Consider the following 23,831-nt stretch of genomic DNA (forward strand, 5'->3'; position numbering starts at 1 on the left):
AAAGAGATGATTTATTAATTTTTAGGTCATCTGGACCCGAAGGGTCCGATGACCTATAGTCATCATGCTTCGTCCGTCGTCGTCCGCCGTGCGCCGTGCGCCGTGCGCCGTGCGCCGTCCGTAAACTTTTCATTCAAACGACTTCTTCTCAAATACTAGAAGGTCTAGGGGGCTAATACTTGGCACAGAGGATACTGGCATGGAGCTCTACCAAGTTTGTTCAAATGAATGACCTTGACCCACTTTAAAGGTCACAGGGGTCAAATATGTTAAAATCTTTAAACAACTTCTTCTCATTAACCAAAAGGCTCAGAGTGTAGATATTGGGCCTGTGACATGCTGGGATGAAGGACTGCCAAGTTTGTTCAAATGAATGACCTTGAACCACTTTAAAGGTCACAGGGGTCAAATATGTTAAAATCTTTAAACAACTTCTTCTCAATAACCAAAAGGCTCAGATTGCTGATATTGTGCCTGTGGCATGCTTGGATGAAGGGCTATCAAGTTTGTTTAAATGAATGACCTTGAACAACTTTAAAGGTCACAGGGGTCAAATATGTCAAAATCTTTAAATAACTTCTTCTCAAATACTAGAAGGCCTAGGGGGCTAATACTTGGCCCATAGCATGCTGGCATGGAGCCCTACAAAGTTTGTTCAAATGAATGACCTTGGCCCACTTTCAAGGTCACCAAATATGTTAAAATATACAAAGTACATAATCTCAATAAGCAAAAGTCTATGAGTGCCGATATTGGGTCTGTAGCATGCTGGGAGGAAAGGCTACCAAGTTTATTTAAATGAATGACCTTGAACAACTTTCAAGGTCGCAGGGGTCAAATATGTCAAAATCTTTAAATAACTTCTTCTCAAATACTAGAAGGCCTAGGGGGCTAATACTTGGCCCATAGCATGCTGGCATGGAGCCCTACAAAGTTTGTTCAAATGAATGACCTTGGCCCACTTTCAAGGTCACAGGGGTCAAATATGTTAAAATATACAAAGGACTTCATCTCAATAAGCAAAAGTCTATGAGTGCCGATATTGGGTCTGTAGCATGCTGGGAGGAAAGGCTACCAAGTTTATTCAAATGAATAACCTCAACCCACTTTCAAGGTCACAGGGGTCAAATATGTTAAAATCTTTAAACAACTTCTTCTCATTAACCAAAAGGCTCAGAGTGTAGATATTGGGCCTGTGACATGCTGGGATGAAGGACTACCAAGTTTGTTCAAATGAATGACCTTGACCCACTTTAAAGGTCACAGGGGTCAAATATGTTAAAATCTTTAAACAACTTCTTCTCAATAACCAAAAGGCTCAGATTGCTGATATTGTGCCTGTGGCATGCTGGGATGAAGGGCTATCAAGTTTGTTTAAATGAATGACCTTGAACAACTTTCAAGGTCACAGGGGTCAAATATGTCAAAATCTTTAAATAACTTCTTCTCAAATACTAGAAGGCCTAGGGGGCTAATACTTGGCCCATAGCATGCTGGCATGGAGCCCTACAAAGTTTGTTCAAATGAATGACCTTGGCCCACTTTCAAGGTCACAGGGGTCAAATATGTTAAAATATACAAAGGACTTCATCTCAATAACCAAAAGTCTATGAGTGCCGATATTGGGTCTGTAGCATGCTGGGAGGAAAGGTTACCAAGTTTATTTAAATGAATGACCTTGAACAACTTTCAAGGTCGCAGGGGTCAAATATGTCAAAATCTTTAAATAACTTCTTCTCAAATACTAGAAGGCCTAGGGGGCTAATACTTGGCCCATAGCATGCTGGCATGGAGCCCTACAAAGTTTGTTCAAATGAATGACCTTGGCCCACTTTCAAGGTCACAGGGGTCAAATATGTTAAAATATACAAAGGACTTCATCTCAATAAGCAAAAGTCCATGAGTGCTGATATTGGGCCTGTAAGATGCTTGGAGGAGAGGCTACCAAGTTTGTTCAAATGAATGACCTCAACCCACTTTCTAGGTTTGGCTTGCTTTTTGTCAGATGACCGTTAAGGCCCATGGGCCTCTTGTTTTTTTGTAGACAATGTTTAATTATGCATATCATTATACAAATATTATTCCTTATACTAAACTTACCTATTTTGAATATCATTCAAATGTTTGTGTTATCCCTTTTTACATATTTCAGAATTTCACATACTTCAGTAAAAATATTTCCTGTTCAGATTGTTTGAAGGAAGATATTTGGTCCATGACCTGCCCGACCCAGTACCTCAACTAGATTCATAGTACTGAAACCCCCGTGCAAAAATGTCTCTGACAATATTGGATTTGAGTAATGCGTTTGACGTTTTGGATCTATTGACTACATATAAATATTTCTTTTTTATTTAACTAAGCATAGGTCATGATCTAGCACTTTGTTTACGATATTACAAAAGATGACAAAGCCTATTGTCCTTGTTTTTTTAATCTCCAAAGGAACAGATACGCCTGGACAGGTCACATCAATTAAAACAAAATCATATTCGATGTTATTACCCCTTAGTCAGAATAATTGGCATGTTTGTTGTTGACTGTTGTATTAATTCAATGGCTGCTATTTTTAAATACTTTGGACAATAGCGATTATATAACTCCCCACTTTGAATGATGTAACTACTGACAAAAGTTTCACGTAGTTTCAAGTAATCAGTCATGTGTAAAGTAATTATAAAGTCATTATTAAAGATACTCGCCTACAGTTATCATTTTAATTTTAGTGTTGTACATATGTTTCTTGTTTTTGGTTTTTTGTAACTTATCTTTTATTCAGTATAATGTCCAATAGATACATGAATAAGAATAATCATATGCTTACAGACACATGCATGAAAACACATCTACATATTCAAACTGTGAGACTTTATACAGGTACAAACCAATGAACATACACATACAAAGGTGAGCAAGTGAAAACCAAACTTTCAAACCCCTTCTTCTTGATCAAAGTGCACATCAGGAAAAACCTCTTGAGAGGAAACCTGTACCCGGCAGATAGACAAAATGACCAACGGGGAAGCACCAGGACTCTGCTTATCTAACTACATACATATCTCTTATGAATGACTATTTTACAAGCAGAATTATATACAGAATGTAGTCGGTATCAACCTAAGAAGACAAGAAATAAAAACTCACACATACCAGTTAAAGGGAGGTAGTATGGGTTGGTTGGTGGGACGTGTTGTAAGATAAATCCAGGTGAATAATAAAGTTAGGTTGCAAATAAGAAGAAAACCTTTAGAGAAAATTTTGAAAAATCACTATGGCGTCAAAGTATTTGAAAAATGCTGCTGAAGTGGGGTTTTCAATAGCTCCGCAGGGGCAAACTGACCCCAGGTCGGACAAATGGGGATCACCGAAGCCCCACAGGGGCCAATTATACTGACCAATTAATGATCACCAGACTTAATTACCATACATACATTTACATATAAACTGAAACATCATGTACATAAAACCTAAGTATGTGTGAACCTTTATTGTACAAAAATATGTCTATAAATAGACATTTGTTTTTGTCCTGCTAAAGTATAAAAGAAATGATCCATACCTTGAGCTCTGTTTGCTCTAAATGTCAAGAAAAGAATACCAAACAATCCTATTGGCTGTAAAATCTTGGCATACCCTTTTTTATATGTCGCCAGATGAGGTCGTATATTGGCATCATCTTCTCTGTCACACCGTACATCTGTCCAAACATCCATTTCTTGTGAACACAACTCCTCCTAAACTAATCATCAGATTTTCATGAAACTTGCTCAATGTCTCTACTACAACGGGTAGATGTGCATGAAGGGGCGACTTTTCGGTTCTTTTATTTTTGTAAGATTTATGCCATTTTCAACTTTCTGTTTGCAGCTTGCTCATACTGGAACCTTGTGAACGCAACTCCTCCTAAACTAATCATCAGATTTTCAGGAAACTTGCTCAATGTCACTACTTCAATGGATAGATGTGCATTAAGGGGCGATTTTTCGGTTCTTTGATTTTTGTAAGATTTATGCCATTTTCAACTTTGTATCTGTAGCTTGCTCTTAGTGGAGCTTTGTGAAAGCAACTCCTAAACTAATGATCAGATTTTCATAAAACTTGCTCAATGTCACTAATACAATATTTACTTATATTTTGTGGCGGCGTATATTGTGTCCATGGCACTCTTGTTAGAATAGGGAAGTTGTTTATTTTTAACCTAGTTTAATTAACATGTACATATAAAAATTTCATAACAACATATTTGAAGCAAAGGTGAGTGAAACTATGCCATACTGTCCTAGGAGGCCAGGCACCACCGTCCACCATATCTTGAAATCCTTGAAAGGGATTTCTGTAAGCTGCCCTAGTGTAGAATCTCCTGAGTTACTGCCCTCATTGATTGTTGATTACTTGTATGTTCACTGATTTGTGAATGCATTATTACGGACAGTAGAATGATGCGATAATAAACATGTAAACATGGACTTAAACAGTTTTAAGTTGTTTCAACTCCTTGAGAAGTTTGAAAATGATTGAAATTCATAAATTCTAGATGTTTGTCCCTGGTTGTGCATGATGTGTTTTGAGACTGATTAAAACACCATTTTGATAAGGAATGCACTTTTTTGTAAATACTGGCTAACAGTCAGCCTTCATGGACTTTGACGTTTATAGATTGTATTATTTCTTTAAATCTCTTTCAGTGAGAATTACTGTCCTTAGATGTGCACATATTAATCCCAAGATTTGTGTATTTGATTTTTGAACTAATTTCAAAGAAAAGAAAAATTGCACAGTAATATTGCAAATATTTCTGGCATTGGCATAACACATCATCTGTGTCTGAACTTGTTCAACTTCAATATACCCTAGTCACTGTTCATTTTTATGATAGCTTAAATCAACCGATGTTTCAACACTTAAATTCCATATGTATGTTTATTTAGACCTACCTACCATAGACAAGCAAATGCATCATAGGTTAGAATTCAAGATTTAAAAGTCTTGCCCAAATTTTGTTGTGAATGCATATTTACACTGTCATCGGTCATGTTGATACTTGTTGTATATAGAAAATAAATTTTCCTGGTAATTTCCAGTGGAAGGATAGATTGTTTTTACGCTCATGAAATTGTACTTTGATTGTTAGGTAGTCAGGCCAACACAGACAGGTAACTGTTAATTGTAAGGTAGTCAGGCCAACACAGACCTGTAAATGTTAATTGTGAGACTGTTAAGCCAACACAAATCTGTAAATGTTAATTGTAAGGTAGTCAGGCAAACACAGACCTGTAAATGTTAATTGTATGACAGTCAGGCAAACACAGACCTGTAAATGTTAATTGTGAGACTGTTGTAAATGTTAATTGTGAGACTGTTAAGCCAACACAAATCTGTAAATGTTAATTGTTAGACTGTTAAGCCAACACAAATCTGTAAATGTTAATTGTATGACAGTCAGGACAACACAGACCTTTAAATGTTAATTATGAGATAGGCCATCACAGACCTGTTAAGGTTGATTGTGAGATAACCCGGCCAGATTAGACCTGTAAATATACTGCTCACAATTTGATAGGGATCACTTTTTTTATTTAATGTGTAACGGTATCTATTTTAAGAATATATTCTACAGTTAAAATTATACATATTTCGGCATTATAAGATGAAGATTTAACAACAACAAGCGAAGAATAACCGTATAAATTTGCTTCAATGCTCATTGTACACAGATACCCTGAAAATTGCAAATTACGACAAAAGGGGCGAAAAATTAAGTCCTACGAAACAGTGTCGTTCAGCGAAAAATACAGTGTTAGTATCGAGTATAACGTCCTCGAGCATCAATTACGCTCTGGCAGTGGCGGCGCATGCTTCTGATCAAGAATACTTGTCCATTCAGCGACGAGAGCTGCTTGAAGTTCCTGAAGCGTTCTAGGTTGGATGTTTCTCACGGAAACAGCGTTCTGAAGCATGTCCCACACGTGTGCTATAGGATTGAGATCTGGAGATCGGGCTGGCCAGTCCATCCTCTCAATTGTTTCCCTTTCCAGATACTGTTCAGTCACACGAGCTCTGTGTGGTGGCGCATTATCGTCCATAAGAATGAATTCCGGACCTATAGCACCACCAGGCCTGACGTACACGTCTAGGACTTTGTCACAGTACCTCTGTGCAGTCAAACTGCCATTAAGGAACACATGAAGGTCGGTCTTGCCTTGCATACTAATGCCACCCCAAACCATAACAGATCCACCACCGTATCGGTCATGTTGGGAAACGTTAGCGGCATGGAACCTCTCATTTGGTAGTCGCCACACCCTGGCACGTCGGTCAGTGAAATCTAAGCAAAATCTAGACTCGTCTGTAAAAAGTACGGGGGACCAGTCATGGAGGTTCCAATTCACATGATCACGAACCCAAGCAAGTCTAGCTTGAACATGTAGTAACGTCAAAGGAATTCTTACAGCAGGTCTGCGCGACCTTAAACCAGCATCATGAAGTCTAATTCTCACAGTTTGTGAGGAGATATGAGTTCCGGTGGCATTCTGGAAGTCATTACGTAGTGACGTAGCGTTGATGAACCTTTGACATCGAGCTGCAATAACAAGATAGCGGTCTTGATGCTGCGAGGTAAGTCGTTCCCAACCCCCACCATGTCTTCTAGAGACAGTTCCATAATTTTGGTAACGATTCCACATACGGGACACAACACTCTGGGACACACCAAGGTCATTGGCCACCTCCTTTTGTGACCTACCAGACTGGATCATACCAATGCCCCTGTCCATATCTGAAGTGCTTAGATGTCTTCTAGCCTGCTGTTGGGGCATTTTGAAACCATTAAAATTCAAAATGTAAAGCAAAAAGCGAGATATTCTGCCACAAACGTATTGATGACAATCTGCATGTAGGAGGCTCGTGCGTGTACACGTGAAGTGTAGGCGTTACGGGTGACTGACCACATAAACACCCCAATACACATAGACCTCGGTATAGATATAAACCAACAAATACATGTATAAGGAATATGTATTATTTTATTTTAAAAGAAAATTTTGCTAATTATTAGGTGTGATCCCTATCAAATTGTGAGTAGTATATTAAATGTTGGATTGTCAAAATTTCACAGACTAGTAGAGGTTAAATGTGAGACAAGACATCACAGACGAAAGTCCAGGAATTTAACTGCATTAGTTCATGAGATGCACTGAAAGTACAGTCAACATCAGAAATTGTTGTGTCAATACATTGACTTGGTAAGGATTGTGACTCTGAAAATAGTCATGCTATCAGATTTATTTACAATTTTAAATCCTGTCAACACCCTTCTTTTGAAAGCATTGTAAGACCCCAGACTTGTGTATTATGTGGTATACTTTGCTTGGCTGCATATACAGAATATAAAGTAAGACACTCCCATTTGAAAGCATTAAATGCCTACATTTGAATGATTTTATAACCTTTCATGATTTCTCTAATAAGAGATGATTCAAAGTAAAAACTCGTTAGTCACTTGTTTAATGGGAGTTTTGTGTTTTGTTACCAAAATTATGGCCTGTTAGCAGTTGAACAGACAATGCATTACAGTAATTATAACTGTTAATTATTATAATTTGTTTTAAAATGTTGGTAAATAAAACATGCTTTTATACATATTTAATCCCAAAACTTCACACACTAGTGTTGTTGGAGACATGGCTGATGTTGTTGGAGATGTGAACTGATTTGTCCATGAACTTGATAGCACAAATTTATTGACACCTAATAATGAACAATATTTGCTTTTAAAAAAGGCAAGTGAACTTTATACATATGTATGGATCTGCCTTCATTAAACCTTCTTTTTGAAAGACTTCTTAAAAATCATTTGTTAAATGAATAGGACTATTGGCCAGTAATTTTCTGGGATGAAGCCTTATAAATTATACAAAAAGAAATGACCTTTGACACAAGTCAAAAGATAAACCAAAATATCACCCACTATATATTGGATATACCTGCCTGTAAGACCACCACTATATAATGGATATACCTGCCTGTAAGACCACCACTATATAAGGAATATACCTGGCTGTAAGACCACCACTATATAATGGATATACCTGCCTGTAAGACCACCACTATATAAGGAATATACCTGCCTGTAAGACCACCACTATATAAGGAATATACCTGCCTGTAAGACCACCACTATATAATGGATATGCCTGCCTGTAAGACCACAACTATATAATGGATATGCCTGCCTGTAAAACCACCACTATATATTGGATATGTCTGGCTGTAAGACCACCACTATATATTGGATATGTCTGGCTGTAAGACCACCACTATATAATGGATATACCTGCCTGTAAGACCACCACTGTATAAGGAATATACCTGGTTGTAAGACTACCACTATATAAGGAATATACCTGGCTGTACGACCACCACTATATAATGAATATACCTGCCTGTAAGACCACCACTATGTAATGGATAGACCACCACTATATAATGGATATACCTGCCTGTAAGACCACCACTATATAATGGATATGCCTGGCTGTAAGACCACCACTATATAATGGATATGCCTGCCTGTAAGACCACCACTATGTAATGGATATACCTGCCTGTAAGACCACCACTATATAAGGAATATACCTGCCTGTAAGACCACCACTATATAATGGATATACCTGCCTGTAAGACCACCACTATATAATGGATATACCTGCCTGTAAGACACCACCACTATATAATGGATATACCTGCCTGTAAGACCACCACTATATAATGGATATACCTGCCTGTAAGACACCACCACTATATAATGGATGTAACTGCCTACATGACCACCACAAGGTAATGGATATACCTGCCTCTGAATGATCCTGGCTGTTGAGTGAATTATAAATTTGTTAAAAAAAAAATACCTCCTACCTATAAAGCACACTTTTCTGTGCTCCCATCAGTGGTCATTATAAACAGGTTTGTGGATGTTCAGCTTAATATTAGTGTACTTAGTTAAGCTTATCATTTGATTTAGTAGCTCTGGATACACTGAAGTATGAGATTATTTTTTATGCTCTGCTCTAAGCTACTCGCATGTTTTCGTTTAAGAATAAAAAAGGTGAATTGTTACTTTGTGCCTGATGTATATATAGCTACAGCTTTATGAAGCATCCTCTGTTATAGGATAGTGAAATTCACATATTGCCTCAAACTCTATATTAATCACTATTAGCCTTGTGTTGTTTGTAGACTTGACCTTGATGTAGACTTGAGGTCAGTAAGTTAATGTACCTAGTTTTACAGTAATTCTGTTGTCATTGTTTTTGTGATCATGGACAGACAAGACCCTCAGGGAAGAAGGGTGTGTGGGATGCTAGAACATAGTACATATATTTTGTTTCTTATGTTTTGTGCTCCGACCTCCAAACAGAATTTAAGCTAACTGTTTATATGTAGCAGAGAATGCAAACTTTGTTTATAATTGGTTTGTCTTTCAGGACAGCTGTAGGTGACACAGAAGTCGATGCTTAAAAATGTAGGTTATTTTGAAAATAAAATATTTTTCTTTTTTGCCATATCTTATCTTGAAACTGTTAAGGGGTTTACTGTTCAAGGAACACATAATTATGTAAACAACACTAGCAGAGTTTGAAGAGAAAAGGCAATTATTAAGCAATAAAACTTTTTAATACTATTCATGGGAACTGAAATTGAAGAGAACAAAAGAGAAATAATTCTATTTTAAGGTTTGCATCCTCAGATTATCCCAGCCTGTTTTTATGTATATAATGCTCTGATGGTCATCTTAATCATTCACCACACTTAAATGTCAGTCGTTTAATGATGTTTTTATTATGTACCCAAAACATTTTTGGTAGCATATATTTGCTGCTTGTTTTGTTTGTCTGTCCCATTTTCTGTCTGTCCTTTTGTCTGTCTGTCCCATTTTCTGTCTGTCCTTTTGTCTGTCTATCTCATTTTCTGTCTGTTCTTTCATGTCCAAAGCATAACTTTGCCCATAGTCAAGCAAGGATCATAAAATTAAGCCATTTGGATATGCCCCAGTGGACCAGTACTTAATAGGGATGAGAGGGTATACAGACTCTTGCACATCATTGACCTAGCCTAATTTACTTTAGTATATTGTTACCAATTGGGGTTTTTTTGTTCTATAACCTGTTAACCATCTCGTCACACTATTTTTTCACCTTAGTGTACATAGTATTATAGTCCAGCCGAAAAGGTTGGTGGATTCCGTACCATGTCGTACACTACATATACCAGTGCTAGTACACTCCACTCTGGTCATAAAGGTGACCATGTAGACATCAAAACGTCACACTCTTATCTTCTACTGGTTGTGTAATAAGAACTTCTATTCTATATGATTGTCTAGACTTTGTCTCAGGTTTGTCTGAAGTGTCTTTAGGTGAACAGAAATTAATTTTGTATCAATGGAGGGTGTGGGCCTGGTCGGTCATGAGGGATGGGATATAATCAAGGTAATGTATTAAAGGAATGTGAAACTTTATTGGATAAAGGGTAAGCCATTTTGAATGGACCCTTGGTCTGGAATGCTATTTTACCTGATAAAACTATAAATGACTACTTGTATCAGAGTCATACCATGTTTTATGTCATCACAGCCATGTTCTTTGGGCGTGAACTAGGTAAATATCCGTGTTAAATGGGTAAATTATTATTAATAAAACCATTCATCATATTCATATCTTTACCTGTGTAAATTGATAGTTTGGGAAACTGCAATATATCATATCCCCTACATAAAAATCTCCATGTCAACTGGACAATTTACCATTAAATCATTTTAACGATGTAGAGTTTCAGTATTTCAGCGAGTTGTACAAACCTTAAGACCATTTTTAGCTTGCCTCTTAATGTTTAGGAGCATTTGTTGTCACCTCGGCATCGGTTTTGGCATCTGCATCAGTGTTAGTTTGTAAATGTTAAGTTTTTGGTGCATGAGTTGAAAGTCATAAGTAAACTCCTTTATAAGTGTACTAGGCTACTGATATTTGGTTTGAGGGTTGCTGTACATTTAGGAGTTTGCTAGTACTTCCTGGAGTTGGAATGAATTTTTTTTTCTAAAGTCTGTTTACTTTTTATGCATGTTGGACTTGGACTTATTATGTCAAATCTAATATAAGTTTTGTGTGCAAGTGTAGAAAGACATTAGTAAACTCCTTTATATGTGTACAAGGGTACTGATGTTTGGTCTGAGGGTTTCTGTGGGAGTACTTTAACACTTCTAGGAATCTTCAAAGATAATTTTCGAAAAAGACAGTTTTTTCCAAAATATTTTGGACATAAGACTTTTTATGTCAAATCTAATATAATCTGATGTCAAGTTACTGGTGCCAGTGTTGAAAGACATTATCATCTGTTCAAATATCAGTATGTTGGGACAAAGATTGTGGAGGTTTAGTGATAAACAATGTGAGGTAAGCTTTTGTACTCTTGGCGATACACTTGTTAGCTCATCTGGTCCAAAGAACTTCTAACCTTATGCCATGGTGTGATATCTGGCATCCATCCATTGTCAGTCTAGCAGCAATTGCCACTGGTCATGAACGACCATATGGATTTTGCCAAAATTTGGTCTGAAATAGGAACCATGTTTGTATAAGTAGTGGTTCACAGCCTGTAGAGTCCTGCGGGCCAAGACCTGAAATGGGAATGAAGAAATGACTGCATTTTATCTTAATTTAGTTTGAAGAAACATTTGGTGAAGGGGAATCAGTTTTGTATGAACAGTGGGTCTCGGCCCCTAGAGCAGCTGTAATAGGTGAAATAGGTCTTTAAAATCCTTCTTCTATAGGAATGTCTGGATTTTGTCCAAATTTTTTCTGAATCATACTCATGTGAAGCAAAATCAATCAAGTATAAAAGGTGGGTTTTGGCCCCAAGGACCAAGAGAAATTTGGCCCAATATTGGAAAGAGACCAAATTCCTGAAAATCCTACTCCATCTGTAGGTATAAACAGAATTTGCCAAAATTTGGTCTGAAACATCCTTACGATGAAGGGAAATTCATTTTGTGCAAAAGGTTGGTCTTGGTATCCTGGGGAAGGAGGATGGTACCCATTAGGGGAAATAGAGTTAATTCTTTAAAATCTGTTGTCTTTGAAATCCCAATTTGGTCTGAAGTTTAATGTGGTTGATGGGCATTAAGCATGTGTCTCTGCTGAAATGCTTGGATGGCAGGAGCAGGGCCAGTAGAAGGTTGGGGTTGGTTTGGAAGAGGGGAGGATTTAGCAAATACTTTAAAATCTTTCTTCATTTGTAGAAATGCCAGGATTATGTCTGAATTTGGTCTTTGGTAAGGTTGAATCTATTTTGTATAAATGATAGATCTTGGCCCCCTGGGGCAGGAGGGATGATGGGCTCAAATAGGGGAAAATGAGACAATACTTTATAATACTTCTTATCTAGGAATGCCAGGATTTTGTCCCAATTTAGCCTGAAACGTCCTTGGGTGAAGAGGTAACAGTTTTTAATAACTGGTTGGTGACGGTTTCCTCATGGCGGATGGGGCAGGGCACTAAGGGGATAAATAGCAGAAATTACTTTATTTCATAAAAATTTGGTTGGGGCATGGCCCAAAGGGGGCGGCAGAAATGTGCAGATCTTTAGAATCTTTAACCTTTAGTTTGGATAAACAAGACCAGATGAGCAATACAGACCCTATGGGCCTTGAGTCTATGGCAACATAGGTTGTTGATGTAAAGCTTCTCATCTAAATAAAGGATTTATTGTATATGAATTAACATATATATATCAACACACCCTTATGTTCATAGGGTGTGAAATCTATTCCAAGTTAATTTACATCACTACCTGTGGGAAATAAGATTCTCATTTATGTGGGTGCTGATTTTTCTTTAGAAATTGAATTTGAAAATTAGATAAAAAAGATTATGTTTAACACCAGACTCCCCCTCAGTTTTCCCCTTTCAAAGCAATGCCTCTCAATGCTTTCTCATCATTTCAGTATGAAAGTGCTGGTAGGTCAAAGTTTCTGATCAAAATGTCACTTTGAAAACTGAACTGGATTATATAATGGTTGAGTGATCATGGATGAGCTGTGAAATACATGCACTTTTCCCATTTGGCACAAACTTACTAGTTGATGAAAAATTAACACAACCTGACTGTGTCTTTCTATTTGGCATAACATTTTTAAAGACTGCGATATATGTTGATTTTTCTCCTATTTGTTATGTTTTGGAATTTTGGTCTCTGGAAAGTTTATTCAAGACTTATCAAATTCCATATGTACAAATCTCCCAAGCATGGGGTCCAGGTGGCTGTTCATGGAACAAAACCAAACATCAGACAAATGTCTAAAACCTATTGCATTAACATTCATAACAGGTGTAGTGGTGATTTATAACTTTTTTAACTGAAGTGGCTGTATCCGTGTAAATCTTCCCTTTGTTCGTATTTTGTCATAGTTTTACCGTACAATGTTTTGGGCTTAAATTTCTTTGTGCTGAAGATTGTTTGAATTAAATTAGACTTGATTTAGATACACATGGTCTAAACGAGACAGTATTTTTTTGTAGTTTGTGCAATGTACCCAAAACAATGACAGTATTTACCAGTAATCAATTACACCATAGGGCTTAGATATAAAGCTATTAGGTTTTCATGCTTGTGGAAGTTTTTATGTCACCAGGGTGTACAATTTATTTTAAAAGAAAATGTACATACTTATCTATGTCATTTATGAAACAGTTGAAGAAGTTTAAATGAAATTTACCTGAGCGATATTACTATGTAAATCAACCATTTGAAGATGACGTTTCACATTTCAGTAATGTACATTTTTAGCCTTAGGCAGGTTTTGGAAGGATAGATTTAATAGCCCACCCGTCCTATATTTTCAAAGCAAATACACTGTATTTACAACCACAAAAAGGAAACTCCCTAGCTCCAGGTGTCAGATATATGAAATGTAAATGTAAAATCATTTTAAAAAATCAGTGTTTCTATTTCTTTTCCATTTGGTACAAATTGAAATTTTGGAAGTACACTACAACCAAGTTGTCCGTGCATTGAAATTTCTTTATTGTGGTTGAGGATTGGAAATCAAAATTGTTCTGGCTCATTGAAGTAACAGAGAATGTCCTTAAAGAAAGGGGCCTATTTTTTCTAAGTAAGTACACTCCCTACAAAAAAATTTTCTTTTTTGAAAAAATGCTCTAAATTATAGCAGTTATTGAGTGAATATGTAATATTATGAAAATGTGGCATTTGAGGGGGTTAATCTGTTCAATTATTAATACATACTGTGTTGATAAACCAGAAAGCATTTCTTAAGATAAGAAGTTATTAAATGAAAAATACAAATAGAGTTATCATTGAAATCAATTTCATTGAATTTTAAAATATCTATCTGAAAGTGTCAGGGGATTTACAGATGATATTGTATAGCGATCAGTGTTCTTTAATTATAACAAATCATATTCAATGAATGACACCTGAAATCCTGTTCAGAGTGAAAGCATTAGTAAGTGTTGTGCTGTGCAGTGAGTATATTGGATACCAAAATGTATGCTGGGCGATGAAATAAGTAAGAATAAATTACCCTTGCCTAATTCTTATTCAAGTAATATAAAAAAACACTTAAGTTAGCAAAGTGACGGAAATAGGATCTTCAGAACGACATCAGGTTGTACATAAATATTGATACTGTGAAACGACAACAAAGCTCATATCACGTCACAAACATCTCGTTTCAAGGTGTGTTACACCATTATAAATTTACTGTGCAAGCATTTTGTAAGATAAGGATGTGGTGTTGTTGCTTTTATGGCCATACTTTGTCAGGAAGTCTCATTCCACAGTTTTCAACCAATCTCTTTCAAATTACTTTATCGCCATGACATGAAGATACATTTTCAGGAACAACCTTTTTTGTTTGATTATATGAGAAACACTTACCTAGTTTAATTCCCAATGCTTTTTATGGTCCATCATGTTTCGTCTGTCCGCTGACCAATTGTACGTAAACTTTCCATTCAAATGATTTCTTCTCAATAACCAAATGGCCCAGAGTTCTGATATTGGGCCTGTAGCATAATAAGATAAAGGACTACCGATTTTGTTAATATGAATGACCTTGACATGTTTTCAAGGTCACAGAGGTAAAATGTGTCAAAATCTTTAAATGACTTCTTCTCAATAGATAAAAGGCACATGATGCTGATCTTAGGCCTGTCGCATGCTAGGATGTAGGGCTTCCAATTTTGTTAATATAAATGACCTTGATCTGCTTTCAGACAAGCTTATGCCTTGGCCTGGCATATGGTGTAAACTTGAAAATTTGGCTGGTATGTTCTGAGGATGAAGCCTGACAAAATTTGGGAAAAAATTACCTTGACCCATATTTAAGATCACAGGGGTCGATTTGTTAAAACCTTTCAACTACTTCTTCTCACGTACTAAAAGGCCTAATGGAATGATATTTTTCTAGTATGTTCCTAGGATGAAGCCTGACAAAATTTGCAAAAATGAATTACCTTGATCTATATTCAAGGTCACTGGCAACAAATTTGTTACAACATTTAAGCAAGTGCTCATGGACTTAAAAGGCCTAGAGACAGGATATTTGGCTGGTATAATTCCAAAATGAAGCCTGAAATGTTTTCGAAAAAAATGTGACGTTGTCTTATGTTCAAGGTCACAGAGGTCAAATTTGTTACAAGGGTCAAATTTGTTGAAACATTCAAACAACTTCTTCTCATGAACTCTTAGACCTAGTGACATGATAATTGGCTAATATGTTCCATGGGATAAAGCCTTAAGAAGTTTGAAAAAAGAAATGATCTTGATGTATTTTCAAGGTCACAGGGGTCAATTTTTTAAAAACAATTAAATGACTTCTTCTCATGGTCTAAAAGGCAGAGAGGCATAATATTTGGCTGGTATATATGTATATATACCAGTTGAGTGCTGCATGCCCATGGGGTTTCTTGTCTAACCCATTTTTCTCATAAACTTTATAGGCTTCAGGAATTTTATTTGAAATTAGGTTTTCCATGACAACAGGTTGATTTAACATGTTATAGAGAATTATCTGTTCTTCTCCGACTTTTTTTAGCCTACCATCAATGATGGCGAATTGATTCCTGGTTGTGCCTGTTTTGGAACTGATCAGAAAAAAATGACAGGTGACCGTCTTGGATTTTGACAAAGAAAACTTGTTATCACTATTTCAAGAGAAGTACTAGATGTATCTCTCTCAAATTTCATATAATTTCCATGTAATAATGTATTTCTCTTGTGTATTGGACAGGCATGTATATTTTCCCCAGTTTAAAATGATTCATCGGATATGATAATAGTAGATTTCTGGTATGCAGACTCTTAATAAAGACCACATATCTGGTATCAGATCACCTGTCAAGTAAAACTATATTTATGAGATGTTCCTTTGATGGTTTTTCATACATGTTAAGATGTGTATTCCTGATTGGTTAAACTTTTCTTTTAAACTGCAAATGTAGAATACGTTACTTCATAATTTTTGAACTGTTATAAATTGTTTCTAGCTATAATGTACTATGATGTCATGTAATGTAAGGTCATGTAATGTGGTGTTTTTAAAAAAAGTGTCTTTCATGTGGTGTTATACAACATGATGTCTGTTAAGGAACCCGGATATCAGTAGTGATGCTCAACAAGAATCCTGTTGTCTGTTTTTCTCAAAGATAATTTTAAAGTGAGATTACAACCAGGAGTGGCAGAACAAAGTAATACTTTTGATAGGTCTCATGGGATTGTTTATTTCATGTAAGAAATCTATCACAGGTCTCTTCTGAAAAAAAAAGAAGCAAAGCTCTGCTAGATGTTATAGAGAATTAAACATGTAGTAGAAAAAGGAGATAGGCTTAGCTAGGTAATGACAATGTTCTTACTTGTACTTTGTTGAACTATCCACAGTGTTACTAGCAGCCAAGGCTGCCTGTTGCAGCTTTAAGAATTACATGTATGTAGCAGATGTATAATATAGATGTAATGAATAATAATAAAAAAAATATGTAAATTTTCTGATATAACGTGGAATATCTGGAAACAATGTGAAAAGGTCATTATGCACATGATCCCTGTTTTGACACTTTATTCCTTGTTTAGTTTTTCATCCCTGCTATTGGACCCCGCCCCTTTGCCCTCAGAGGAAACAGACCTATGTTTACTGTAAAAATACAGTCTCATTCACCCAAGGATGCTTCTGACCAAAGGACATGGGTTGGTAAAGGTGCCTTTTGCCGTACCCATGTGCATTTGTTTTAAATGATGACCTCAATGTTGCTGTATGAATTTTGACATTGTATGAACTTTACTTCCAGGTTTTGTTTGCTATAAAGTAACTGTATGATTATGTGAGTAATGTGAACTGAGATATGAAAACAAGAAGAAATCCTCATCTCAACAATTTAAGAATAGCATTAACAATTTTCAAAATACTAACATTCGCCAAAATTACTACGATAAAGTAGATTATACTATAATGTCTGGGCTTTGGGCGGGTCCCTGACAATTTGCAATTTTTAGCTCACAGGATGAGTACAGTTTAATGGAGAAGTATCAAAACAATGCTTGATGTATACATGTAAATAAAAAAAACCAAGATTGTTGAACAATATTTTTTTTTGCAATAACAACAAAATGCCTATAAGTGTATAGCAATAAAGTGAAGAAATACCTTCTGACATTAAATCATCTTAAATATCCATAAAATGGTTCATGACTCATGGAAATCAGAGTTGTAAAAACATCTTTGGAAGAAAATAACCTGTAATTGTATGGCAATAAAGTAAAAGTGTTATTCCAGTTATTCAGGTGGAACAAATCCATACCTATCTAGGTAGATCTACATTTAAACATTTTTTTTTGCAATATAAAAACATGACATAAGTTGGATGTCAGTGTTCTTCCAAATGTGCTTGAAAAATTGATCAGATGATAAAACAAATCTAAATTCACCTCCATTGTATGTGTGATTTACGAAACTCGTAAAAAAATTTTCATTTTATCTCACCTTTATGAAAAACTCTTAAGATTCATTACATAAATTCATATATCAAACAGTAATGCATACAAGATTTTGATATACATTTAGACTTTGATTGGAATATGTTTTAGTTTCATGCTGGTATAAGAAAAACCCAACTGTAACTATATGAATATGTGAAGAAGGATGAACTATTTTGCTGTACTGGATGAAGACCAGTTTATATTACGGGGTTAAATCATTTATCAATTTTTGTACAACTGTAACAAGAAAAAACAGTTCTAATTGTTTATTTGCTCACCTGGTACGAAGGACAACTGGTTTGAGATAACTTAATATTACATAGGCATACCAACATACATACAATTAACATCAATACATTTAGAGAGTGTGCCAAGGAGAGAAAAAAAAACATATGTAAGCTATAATTGAGCTGAGGTGAGCATTGAATAACCAGGTAAGTGATCCACACCCATTGGGCCTCTTGTTTTTACTTGCAAGGTTGAAAGAAATTTTCTTAGTCTGTGTGTTACAGATTCATGTCTAAATAGTTTATTTGCTTTTGTATAAAGCAGTGACTAAACTATAAGAGCTCTTAATGCATGTCTTACTCTTCCATCTTTTTTCTTTTCAATTTTTAAACATATTACCTTGTATCTTGAAATTCTGTCAGTATGATTATTCAAATTCATGGTGACACATTAAGAATAAATACATCTGATATGTATCGTATATTATACTGTTCCTTTACAGGCAGGTAATTTATTATTGCTACAGCAGACTTATCATACCTCAGATCTTATCCAACATCTTGATACAAAGCAACAGGGCGTGTGCTGCACTATTTCATGAGAGAAAATATTTGGTTAATGTTAAGAAGAAATAGACATTCAAATTAGCAATACTTTAATGGATCTGTAAGGAACTGTATGGGATATTAAAGGACAGGACTGGGACAGGGATGAAAGGATTGATATAGGTTAAACTGTGATGTCTCAACTTCTCCTACTCCCATGGGGCATAATGAGAAAAGCTTACTTGTTGTCCCGTCATCTGGTGCTTTAGACCTCATCTGTCATTTCTGTTTTAGCCATTCTCATTGTCACTAATCCTCCTATGTAAGTAGTATTTGTTTGGAGGCAGTTACATCACTAGTGAGTAGTGTTTAGCAACTCTCTAGCGACTACAGTGAATTTTTCATTCCTCCTTCCTATTACAAGTGCATTGTCCATAGTTAGGCCTTAATGATCATATTTGAATATTATGTGACTTTAAAAATTGCTGCCATATTTTATCAACTTCTGAATGAAAATTGTAGCAGGATGTGAAGACTTTCACTTATATTTAGAGTTTACAGAAGGTCCTAAAACGTTTGACAAAAATTTCAGAATGTATTGTAAAGATTTATGGAATCAAATTAAAGTTGTAAAATTCACAAAATCTGCCAAATGGGAGTCTGCTCTAACACTAAGATATATTTGTCTTTCTCTTTAGGTCACCTGGAACTAAATCTCAAGTGACTTCTTGCAATTGCCTATTGTCCATGGGCATGTATTGACTCTCCATTAACAATTCTTACTTTTTGCTTCTCCTGAAAAACCCTTAATTAATTATAATGAAACCTATTTTGGTCAAAGGAGAATTGAAATCGTGTATCATATGTACCCCAATACACCTGAGGAATGGGCCAAAAGGCTCAACACCTAGATGTGGTTGAATTAAATACTCTTCATGGATTGAGGAGTGTGACGGTACTTTACCATGTTTGTGAATATTCATGACTCCAGGGTGTTGCATTTTCCCCAGGGGAGGGGCTTACAGTTGCATTACATAAACAATGTTATCTTTCTTTGTTAACAAGATCAGAGACATTTCTATGAGTCCTGCACAACAGCAAAATGACTACCAGGTTTTGATTGTTTTGGCAGGAGTTGAATAATGTGATTGGCGTTTAATGGAAAGAACTGGAGGATCTTTCATTTGTAGATTCCAGTTGCGCTTATTTTATCTGTGTTAAATTTTAACAGTGGTTGTTATGTAAGCTGTTAGATAATTGGATGATGCAGTTACTGTATTTAAATAATTATAATTTCACTAAGGCATATGATTTGATTCCTGGTTCAGATACAAAACCACATTCTGCATGACCCTGACTCACCATGTTGAGAATTAACTTTTGCTTTCTATAAATTGTAAGGCCATGATAGACATAAAGGTTTTTTTTGTTTCAGTGTCACCAGGTCCATTGGAGAAAAGGCTTTTGAAGTAGCTGTGAGTGAAAGTAATGGAGATCGAGTGCGTGCTTGGGTCCAAGTTTTAGATGCCAATGATGGGACTTACATTGGTCGCTTCAGACTCATCAAAAGTTACCAAGATTTAAAAATCAACATCAAATACAAAAATAAGCATGTACCAGGTTCACCATATCTCCTGAAAGGTAAATGTTTAATACCATATCTCAATAGAGGTAAGTTTTTACCTACTTTCCAGACCACCTGTCCGTAAAGGTAAGTTTTACCTACTGTACAGACCACCTGTCTATAAAAGTAAGTTTTTACCTACTGTCCAGACCACCTGTCTGTAAAGGTAAGTTTTACCTACTGTCCAGGCCACCTGTCTGTAAAGGTAAGTTTTACCTACTGTCCAGACCACCTGTCTATAAAGGTAAGTTTTACCTACTGTCCAGACCACCTGTCAATAAAGGTAAGTCTTACCTACTGTCCAGACCACCTGTCTATAAAGGTAAGTTTTACCTACTGTCCAGACCACCTGTCAATAAAGATAAGTTTTTACCTACTGTCCAGACCACCTGTCTGTAAAGGTAAGTTTTACCTACTGTACAGATCACCTGTCTATAAAGGTAAGTTTTACCTACTGTACAGACCACCTGTCTGTAAAGGTAAGTTTTACCTACTGTCCAGACCACCTGTCAATAAAGGAAAGTTTTACCTACTGTCCAGACCACCTGTCTATAAAGGTAAGTTTTACCTACTGTCCAGACCACCTGTCAATAAAGATAAGTTTTTACCTACTGTCCAGGCCACCTGTCTGTAAAGGTAAGTTTTACCTACTGTACAGATCACCTGTCTATAAAGGTAAATTTTACCTACTGTCCAGACCACCTGTCTATAAAGGTAAGTTTTACCTACTGTACAGACCACCTGTCTGTAAAAGTAAGTTTTACCTATTGTCCAGACCACCTGTCAATAAAGATAAGTTTTACCTGCTGTCCAGACCACCTGTCAATAAAGATAAGTTTTACCTACTGTCCAGACCACCTGTCTATAAAGGTAAGTTTTACCTACTGTCCAGACCACCTGTCTGTAAAGGTAAGTTTTTCTACCTACCTACTTTACTGACAATTTGTATACTAAGAATTGTTTGTACCTTTCTAAAGTCAAGCTGTTATGTCTGATGTAGACACCTGTCACATAAGCATGGAAGAATCAGCTTGAAATTTGGTCAGATCTCTGATATTTAAAAGGGTGATGCTTAATTCTAAAATGTTATTTTAATCAAGGGTAATTACTCTAAAAAAAGTCATGGTAATAGTTTTCAAGATATGCATTAATTTTTATCTTAAAATCTATATTTGCAGGTATTGTTTATAATGAAGAATGTTACTGTCCAGTAGCCAGTCTGGACAAATGGTTTGAGGTAATGGGGTGCAAAAAGTCTTATTCTCAAATAGATGAAGATTTTCTGCCTTTTCCAAAAATCAACACAGAGAGGGTAGCACAAGAAGCTATTTCTAGGTTCAGCCAAGCAGGGATGCATAGCCTTAGTCGCTACAGGATCATAGACAATAAGGTCAGTGCATTTCATTTGTTGTTTGATCACTAGCTACTTGTTAATCTAACTACCAGTAGATTAAGGACAGTTGATTAAACAAGGGCAGCATAGGGCCTATATCACACACCTGTGTTTAGCAGACTCATGGTCTTGGAGAATTTATGTTTTCACAAAATGGCTGTTGTATAGAAACAACCAATCTCTCAGTATAGTGTGTGAACAATATTGTTCCATTGTAAAACCTACCCAGTTTTGTTACTTAATGGTAACTTGTCGGAGGTTGTGTGACCCTATAGATATATTTAGACAGAGTGACATATGGCATATAAAGATTTCATTCAAAGTAGAAAAATAAATCTTCTCCCTGTTGAAAGTATTTCAGTCAGATGACGGTCTAGACTCATGGGCCTCTTGTTCAGTATTACTTACTTTAGGTGACCGTCAAGGCCATTAAGCCTCCTGTTATGTTCATGATGAACTCGGGGATTAGAAATTGTACAAGTCAATTTAAGGGTATTCTAGGTCTCATTATGAGCATGATTGGAGGTTGATATGGTTAACTGCTGGGCTGTCTATGTATACGGATGCCATTAAGATGTTTTGAATGTTTTTAGAGAAGGTCATAAGGCTTTCCCATGCACAGGTGATTGTGGACTAAATTTCAACAGCGTTTGAAAATAACAAACCACACAAAATAGTCTTATAAAAACTAATCCTTTACTTGTAAGTCCTTGAAAGGCTTTTGTATACTTCCAGGGCTTTTTGGAGTGCTTTTTAGAGCTGATAATGAACCAAGTTCCTAAATGAACCTTTTTACTTTTTTATTTAAGCAAAGTTCCCAAAATTTGCTATACACTCCTGAAAAGTTCCTTCTGGATTCACGAATTTTCTTCCTAAAGTGGATAAAAATGCCATATCACAAATTATGGAAGAAACTTTCATGTATTCCAACTTGTGTACTAGTATATGTTTTCTGGGAATACATACAACTATAAACAGATTGGATATGGTCAAAACTTTTTGTGAATTGACTGATATCTATAAATATTGCATACTGTAATATAAATTTTCCTGGGACATTTATTTTCATGGAATTCTAGGGTACTCTGAATCCATGAATTCATATAACCAGGTATGCCAGCAAAATGATAAACAGATACAAGTTGACATGGATTAGTACAAGTTAATTTTGTGAATAAGATTTATCCATGAAACCAAGTGTCAACAAAAATATTTGAGCCCCACGAACAATTATGATGATGTTACACCATAAATTTATGAAATATCTTCAGAATGTCTGGTATCCTTAAAAGAAAGTTAATTTACCGCGTAAATAAATAAAAAAAAATCTATGAAGAATACTTATGTTAACATTGTGAAACTATACAAATGGAAAAGTTATAAAACAAATAGTTTCCTTATGGGGAGTGAGATGCCAGAACAATCATGTGATGAGGTTAAGTTTAACAGTGACTTTGTCTTTTAGCATCCTTACTTGTCAAATAGGTGTCCAGATGGTGCAGTGGTAATGCATTTGCCTTTCACCTAGCCATTTAAGGTTCAATTCGCAGAATGGGCGTGAAAAGGAAATGGGTTATCGCTACCTGCCTGACCATGTGGGTTTTCCCCAGGTACTCTGGTTTCCTCCCATGATAACTTGTTGAGGTAAAATAAATGAAGTTTATATAAACAACTGATACAACACTTTTTGTTATATTGATACAGATTTACAGGAAGACTTATGGAGAACATGTGGGATTCAAGATGTTCAGTGATGCTGTTCTATTGTCTATTACAAGGAAGGTATGAATTAACCTCTGACCTCTGGCTTATTGGTTTTATGATCAACTGATCAATCTAAAGAGATCTATTTAGCACAGTGGTATGTTATAGGTAGTATTTTTATAAGGGTCATTTACTCTCCCCCCCCACAGAAAATAATGCATCTTAAAGGGAAGTACAGAGAATGTTTATTTTCAATGTTTACTTCTAAAATGGATTTTAAAAAATGATT

General features: G+C 35.9%; 1 protein-coding gene across 1 annotated transcript in view; it reads left to right on the forward strand.

Moving 5' to 3' along the window:
* Positions 1–23,831, forward strand: part of LOC132544227 (protein O-glucosyltransferase 2-like) — a 39,598-nt gene that overhangs the window by 5,232 nt on the left and 10,535 nt on the right. The window contains exons 2-4 of the mRNA XM_060207799.1: positions 20,257–20,462; positions 21,624–21,835; positions 23,543–23,620. Coding sequence (XP_060063782.1) covers positions 20,257–20,462; positions 21,624–21,835; positions 23,543–23,620 — 496 coding nt within the window. The remainder of the gene's footprint in view (positions 1–20,256; positions 20,463–21,623; positions 21,836–23,542; positions 23,621–23,831) is intronic.

The sequence above is a fragment of the Ylistrum balloti genome, unplaced genomic scaffold, assembly GCF_031769215.1.
Source record: "Ylistrum balloti isolate Yb309-2 unplaced genomic scaffold, AGI_CSIRO_Ybal_v1 Utg369784, whole genome shotgun sequence".
Classification (NCBI taxonomy): domain Eukaryota; kingdom Metazoa; phylum Mollusca; class Bivalvia; order Pectinida; family Pectinidae; genus Ylistrum; species Ylistrum balloti.